Source organism: Ruditapes philippinarum, unplaced genomic scaffold (genome assembly GCF_026571515.1).
Source record: "Ruditapes philippinarum isolate M1 unplaced genomic scaffold, ASM2657151v2 ctg11013_1_1_1_1, whole genome shotgun sequence".
Taxonomy (NCBI): domain Eukaryota; kingdom Metazoa; phylum Mollusca; class Bivalvia; order Venerida; family Veneridae; genus Ruditapes; species Ruditapes philippinarum.
This window is the reverse complement of record NW_026862604.1, coordinates 95,756-103,717: the sequence shown is the minus strand read 5'-3', so window position 1 is coordinate 103,717 and position 7,962 is coordinate 95,756. Positions and strand designations below refer to the sequence as shown.

Here is a 7,962-nt window from a genome sequence, read left to right as displayed (position 1 = left end):
TCTATCTAGATTGTTCATTAAATGCCCGCGCAACCGTCCGATTCACTTTTAAATCGCACAGGCGCCGTACGGACATCGGGCGGCGACCGCCTGATCCGTTCAATTCTTTCTGTAAAATCCACTCGGCAAAAAATCGCCCGACGACTGTTTCATTCATGACCACGCAAGGTATCAGATTTAAAATCGCCCGGCGCCCACGACATCAAAAAATCTGCCGATTTTATAAAAATTGTTTAATCGGACGGCGCCCGTTTTATTTGTGACCTAGGCATGATTCATGTACCTTTAGATTAATTGTTAAGAATCTCTCTAAAAACAAAATTTTCGTAACTTTAATTTAGACATTTCTATATTTGTGTTTATTTTGCAACAGTGCCTGAAATAAATTCATTTTATATGCCATAGTAAAAAACCCTCTAATTTACATTTCAGGCTCTTTCTTGGTGTCCATGGCAACCAAACATTCTTGCTAGTGGTGGAGGCACTGCTGACAGGCACATTAGGATATGGAATGTGAACACTGGAAGCAATTTGTCCTCTGTTGATGCTAAATCTCAGGTATGAATCAAAAATGAAAAATGTTTTTCAAACTACTACTTACACAATTTGAATGAAATTCTACTGGATTAATCAGTACCTCAAGTGCTGGTGTTTTCGGTTGAATAATTTTGGCTAAGTTATGGCCCTTGAATAAAAAAGGCATTTTGACCATTTAATGATTTTAGCATCACCTGCTTCAAAATACTGACTACTTCTCAAAACCTACAGCTGCAATTTCTTTTAAGCAGCTTTAATGAAATTTTACTTGACTGATCAGTATGACAACTATGTGTGCATATTCAAAGTTTTTCAATAAAATGATTTTTGGCTGAGTTAAGGCCCATGAATTAAAAAGGTGTTTTGGCCCATTCATGATTTTTGGGTATTTGTTTCTTTCTTCATATTATAGAAAACATTCAAATATCCATACGGGCATTTAAATTTCCAACAAATCACTACTCAATACAACTATAGAATTGGGTATCATCAGACAATACATGTGATCAGTGAGGGGCGTCCGTGGCCGAGTGGTTAAGGTCATTGACTTCACGGCTGTGGGTTTGTATCCCGACAGGGACTTGGATCCTTCATGTGAGGAATTTATCCAGCTAGCTTATGGAACGTCGATGGTTCTACTCAGGTGCCTGTTGGTGCCTGATATAATGCACGGAAGGGCACCTTAGGTCTTCCTCCACCAGTAAAGCTGGAACGTCGCCAAATGACTTATACTGTGTCAGTGTGACGTAAAACCCAATAACATACAAAATGTGATCAGTGATGCTCACTCTTGTACGTGTACATGTATATTAAACATGTGACAGTTTTATTTTGATCATTTAAACCAACAACATGATTTGTTAATTATTACTTAATGATTATATTCTTTAATTAATTACCTTAAGATAATCATGTTGAAAACTTTAACACCAATAGTTATGAAATAGCTTGAAATCATTTTTTAAAGATAGAATTGTTGTTATATATGTACATTGAAATTTTAGGTATGTGCTATTTTATGGTCAAAGGAGTATAAAGAATTGATATCAGGACATGGCTTCTCACAAAATCAGCTGTCCATCTGGAAATATCCAGATCTCACAAAAGTTACTGATCTTGAAGGTATGCTGTTTTTGTAATTTTTTTATTAGTTTACTGGTTCCCTAGCGGAGGAAGGTAGTGTGGTACTGGTGTAACTCTCCAGGAACAATGGTTAGGGAACAACCCGCCTATATGACTGAAATACTGTTGGGAAAAGGCGTAAAATCAAATAAACAAAACTGGTTCCCTTACTGGTGGGGACAATAGGTTTGTCCTCAGTCTGTCTTTTTTCACCCAGACCTCAAAGACTGAATCCGGTGATAATTCATAAAGTTCTTGGATTATCTTTATGAAACATGAAATTAGATAGGTTGCAGTATGGATATTATGCAGATTATCAGAATTTGGTGCAATTATTGAAACATGTGGTTGTAATCCTCATCCGTGACCTAACAAGTTCATAGTTTGAGGTAGAACAAATTTCACTGTTGCTTCATTCTCTATTTTCTTATTCGTGTTTTACTAATGCACAAGTCTTATTTTATCTTACAATTTTTTTTCGTTTCTATGACTTAAGAGGAAGTCTTCTTTAGCGGATCAAACAAAGTACAAACACAACCTGAATATTTAATTTTCATGGTTTTTCTTTCAGGTCATAAGGCTCGTGTCCTTAACCTAGCAATGTCACCAGATAACACTATGGTTGCAAGTGCTGCTGCTGATGAAACAATACGTATCTGGAATTGCTTTGCTAGTGATAAAACTAAGAAGAGTATTTCTTCAAAACCAGGCATACAGAAAACGGAGCATGTTCTTCTCAAGGCATCACATATCAGATAAAACCAGATTCTGTGGTTCAAACGATTTATGTAGATAAAACAAAAAATGCTTTGTGAAACACATGATCAATAGTGCCGGTATAACAAAGTAGATACATTGTAACTGTCCATAAAATTTGGACTTAACTGTCAGTGCTAAAAGAAACATTTGATTTGGCCAAATTAAGGGCTTCTCAAATATTTTGTCTTAGGAAAAAAGTTGTCAGAACTTCACTAGTGATTTGATTTAGTCAAACATTTCAGTGCATAGTGAAATATTTTGCTATGTTTAAAGCTTTAAGTGCTATGCGACACACTTGGTTTGAAATAAGTGCTTTTTTGTAAACATATCCTCTTATCTGCCACGGAATATTTTATCAATACTCTAGTTTATTAAAAAGTTCATTAAACTCAAATTTGATTCAGATATAAATATATTGTCTTTTAAAAATTGTATTACTAAGTTATTTCTAATTATTACTTTGAAATTTAGTAATATTTTCAGGGTCGTTTTTTTAAATACTTTTGAAATAACAAGGTTTTATACTATTTACTACATTGGATTTACACATAATGTACTTCAGAATTGGATTGTTTCTCCTAATATTTTGAAAGAATAGTTTGAAATTCTTTTCTTTCTTCATGAGGTAGAGCAAGCAAAAGACCAGCAGGGAGTACAAGCAGTTTTGTAGGAATACAAAGTAATATTTAAGACATCACTGAAATGTTAATTATCCTTGGCCTATATAAGAAGGATATTGTTCTATCATATGCAGATCTGAATTTATTATTGAAGCGCACATTTTGTCTTATCTATCACATAAAAGGTTATGATTACTTACCTGGTAAATAATGCAATAAATACTGAAATAATAAAAACACATGTCCAACATTATATACAGATATGCACTATTTATGTAACAATGTATATACATGTATGTAACGATAATAAATTCTTTAATATATTTTCTTTTTGTTTTTTGTTCTGTCTTTCTTAAGACAATGTCATTTTATGATCGTGCCTTATTATTCATAAAACATTTGTATCAATTATTTAATGTATCCACTTAAAAATAATATTTTGAACATAGATATTACTGTTTCTCAATTTCTGTTTTACATCAGACATTTGAGTTCATATGAAATAAATATCTACCTCAAATGAAAAACTTTCAGTACGTTTTTTAACTTCTTGTCAAGGTAATAAATACTGTTTCCAACAAAAAGTTTGTTTGTTTCATTACAGACAGTAGCACACCATGGATAACTAACATGTCCATCCTTCTTCAAGAGTTCTTTGATCTTTTTACAGTCAGGAGTAATCATAAGAATACTCCCATCTCCAGCCCAGTTACACACTAGCACTGTACCGTCTCTTGTTACTTCTAATCCTCTCGCATCTACCGGATCGTTGTCCTCGTATGTTGCTACCAGATTACCATAAACATCGAATTTTAAAAGAACATCATACCCCAATGAACAATGACTGACATAAAACATATGTGAACTTGGTACGACAGCAATATCCGTTAACAGTGCTATATTTGGATGAGATAGAGATTTTATCAGTTGTCCCTTCATGTTCATAATATCAACACTCTTGTTGGTTATACCAATAATCTTATCTTCATGGATTGCAATTTTATGAAAACCTGTATGAACGTTAATCATGTGACTTTCAATGATATTATTACCTGTTGTTATTGTGAAAAATTGTATCTTCTTATCATCAGGAAACGTCACAGCGACCAGATTGGGATTTAATACTGCTACACCAGTGGGACAATGCTTAAGATTGTACTTTGAAACTTTTTTGTTACTGACATCAACTAATTTAACACATTTATTGTTCCCATCAATTACTATAATCTGACTTGGGCAAATTAATGCACAATCTATAATATAGCAGTCGTTAGCATCATCTTGTATTTTAATATTAATCTCGCAATCAAAATAAGCATCCATTTCAGAAATTCTCTTCCTGTCTAAACCAGTGTGATCTGCTACTTCTTTGCCAGAAACAAGACAATCGTGTTTTGATGCCATGTGTTCGATCTTTTGCTTTGATCCATCAACTATGTCACCGAGCGGTACACAAGACTTGACCATTTGCTCCATGGAAGAAGAACGTTGAAACGTATATTCATCAATACTGATGTCTTTTTTCAACCTATTTAGATTTTCATTAATGGAGTTAAGTTTTGCCTTAACTTGTTTTGCCTCAACAAACAACTCATTCGCTTGGTTTACCTGTAGCTGTAATTTCGTCTGTATTTCTCTAATATTTCTACCAATACGACTTTCTGCTTGCTGTAGTTCCTGTATCAGCATCTCATTCTTCTTTTTCCTTTCGTTTATCATTTCAAGCATTTCACTTTCTGCCTTGTTAAGATAATCGACGAGTTCTTTCTTGAATGCTTTGACATCTTTAATTGCTTGTGTATAGGCTTGTCTCACGTTTCCTTCGCTGGCTTGTAGCCCCCTTTTTATTTCATCAATTTCTTTAACAAACGCCTCTACCTTCTTAAGAATATTATGGTGTTCAGTGCCATTGAAATATTCTGTAGATATATCTTGTATACGATCAATTTTACAGGACTTGTGGTCAATGATCATACAATCTCCACAACCCACCGCATCATGTGAGATGCAGAAATATTTAACTATTTCATTTTCGTGTTTGGTACATATATCGGAGCAAGCATTTTGGGTTACAACCGGAAGTGTTACTTTAGGCATATTGTCACCATCCAGAATAATATGATTCCTTGACACGGCTTGCTTGCGGTGGACTTTTAGACAAACTGCACATAAACACTCGTTACAATTTTGACAGTATCCTGTGGCAACCATTGTATCGCCGTCACTACTACATGGTTGACAAAATACCGTTTCGTCTCCACTAAAAGACATTCTCATCCTATCATCAGGTGAGGCGTCTTGTGTTCGACCAGGGACCTCCATGTCAATATGTTGTTTTTTTTATAGATAACTGTTCAATCTACTGTACATTATTTGATGATACACGTTTTGTTTGCTGTAAACAAGAATGAAAAAAATATTAAAATAAACGGTTTGTGCATGGTATGGTTGAGTTTTAATGTATAAATACTTTTAATCATTATGAAAAGTTTTAGTCTTAAATATAATTATCAATACAGAATTTAATTAATACATATTACCTTTAAGCATTTTGGATCTACGCTTTTGTAAGGAATTAAGCCATTATGGTCTTTGTTATTGGAATAAAAATTTCGCACTTTTGTTTAAATATTTTATGTCCAAGATATTACATATAAAATAGTGAAACACAACTTTTTAAAACCAATGTATACTATGAACATTCAGAATGTAATTATACATGTATGTAACAACTGATACGAAGATAATGATATCAAAGTTATAAACGAATATCACTATACGTTAGGATGTGAGTTTATCTGATAATTCAATGAGTTTAAGGGCTGCTTAACGGGGTCAATATATATTGTCTGAATAAAGTTATAAATATAAAAAGCCCAAATCTGTCCGTTTCACAACCACCATACATTTTTTATACTTTCTTTACATTCAGATATACAAATGAAATTTCTACGTCAAGACTTATGGCCTTTTCTTAAAAATAACAAACACTACGGACTTCGCACAAGAAACATGTAGCCCATTGGTATATATATGCAATGAAGTTAATAACCATCAAAAAGTTGTTGTTGAAACTCACTTCATTGTTCCTTGTCTATGGGAAACGATTAAGGTGACTGGTCAAGTAATCATTAAATACTTGTGTAAGAAATAAAGTCTTACTTTCTTCAAAGCGAATGGTTGTTAAAGAATAATTTCAAATAATTAACAAGAAGAGAAACATATTAGTAAGTAACATAATAAAATGTAAGACATCTTACCTGCATGTTAATGTGCCTATTTCCTGTTTGTCATATGATCAAAGTTTGTCATATGATCAAATTCTTCAAATACAATTATTATATATTGTATATAAAAACAACAGAGATAACTCATTTTTATTTATTTAATCAGAACTGACGTTATTTACATTCCCTGGTCACGGGTTTTAACTCTTATATAATAATGACGGATTAATAGTAGTATAAAGGGTGGTAAATTTTCAAACGTTTAGCTGTGAATTATTAACTGTTATGCACAATATGTTTGTGTAAAAGCCTAATATTTAAAATTGGATATTTCTTTCAAAACTTTATTTGTATATACATGTTCATGTCTATTTAGTAACTTATTGAATGTTTCAGTGAATATCTAACTATACCCAACACAATGTGAATATTCGTTTAACAAAATACTTCCTCTTTGAAATGAAAAGTACCATGACATTTCAATTACTCGAAATAATTCGGAAATGGGGTTTTCGCGAAATAAAGATAACACGAACATAAAGTGATTTACAGTAGACCTAATTATGCTACATTTTTAAACGGATCATCAAATTTCACGTTCAGTTGAGCTGGGTGTTGTTATTGTAATTGCGTCATTTCGGTTGTGTAAATTGTTTTATTTTCATTGACATAGAAACTTACCTATCCCTAATATCTTACAAAATATATGCTGAATGACACATGCCACCTGGAAATGAAATAGTGATACGAGTATACTTTAAGCCCATCTCACACAGGACACACGGCTTACACGGTTGGCCACCCGTGTAAACCGTACATACAACCGAACTAACCGTAGCGTTATCCGAGTTACACTCGGGCCATTCGAGTGTATCCGTGTAAGCCGTGTATGATTTTTAAAACTTTTAAAAAACTGGTACGGATGCCATGTCCGTGTATGACCGTATAAGCGACCGTACAAGACCGTAAGAGACCGTGTGAGACCGTATGAGACCGTATATACAGCCGTATGTGAACTTCACTCCACGAGTGAGCCCAACCGTATCAAGGTCGTATATAAATCGTATGGAATCGTTCGAGACCGTCCCCAAGTCCTACATGCAACACCCGATTAACACCCGAATGTCACAAGATTCAAACGAGTGCACACACGGTTTCATACGATCGCCATACGACCAATACGGTTCATATACGAAACATACATGGCCGACACGGTAAAGTACGGGTATACAGGGTCTCACACGGCCTCGTACGGTCTAACAAGGCCTCTACGTCAGCAAGAACTGTACAAAAAACGCAACTAGCTGCTGCCCTCCTACCAAGAGTGCTTGCTGCATCACACTAGAATGTATCCAAAGAAGAAGTTTTGGACGCATAGAAGGAATACAAGAAGAGCCATCCAGGCCCACCGACCACTCCAACTTATTGACCCTGATAAGCTAGAGGACCAACCGGCAATAACCGTGTCTCCTAGGGATTCAGACTCCAATGCCAGCTCGGTGGACCCTCCAGCAACCGCTACACAACAGACAAAAAGACACATTCATTTTACATTGCTTCACTTTTTATTCATGTATTGATGTTAATATTAGTTATAAAGATTGTTGACAGGTTATATGGCCCTATATTAACGGCTTTTTGTAAATATTACCGAGCCGCTAGGCGAGGGTTATATTGCAAATAGCTGATTATATACG

At 34.4% G+C, this 7,962-nt stretch overlaps 2 protein-coding genes across 2 annotated transcripts; one reads left to right on the top strand and one right to left on the bottom strand.

Moving 5' to 3' along the window:
• Positions 1 to 432: 432 nt before the first annotated feature.
• LOC132719549 (cell division cycle protein 20 homolog) lies at positions 433 to 3,275 on the top strand (the record flags this gene model as incomplete). The annotated part of the gene is given in 3 exon segments (XM_060703328.1): positions 433 to 558; positions 1,542 to 1,659; positions 2,231 to 3,275. Coding segments are annotated over 3 exon segments (432 nt in total), but the record flags the coding sequence as incomplete, so codon positions are not given.
• Positions 3,231 to 5,360, bottom strand: LOC132719543 (transcription intermediary factor 1-alpha-like). The gene is made up of 2 exons (XM_060703319.1): positions 3,669 to 5,360; positions 3,231 to 3,260 (listed from the first exon to the last, which is right to left on the bottom strand). Exons 1-2 carry the CDS (start codon positions 5,358 to 5,360, stop codon positions 3,231 to 3,233), a joined length of 1,722 nt encoding a protein of 573 aa, XP_060559302.1.
• Positions 5,361 to 7,962: the final 2,602 nt, after the last annotated feature.

What these genes read in the sequence shown, in the direction of transcription:
- LOC132719543 (XM_060703319.1), bottom strand. Translation starts at nt 5,360, where the DNA reads ATGGAGGTCCCTGGTCGAACACAAGACGCCTCACCTGATGATAGGATG. An exon ending in TCTTGAAGAAGGATGGACAT is followed by an intron (nt 3,261 to 3,668) that starts GTTAGTTATCCA and finishes TTATTATTTCAG; the next exon opens with TATTTATTGCATTATTTACC.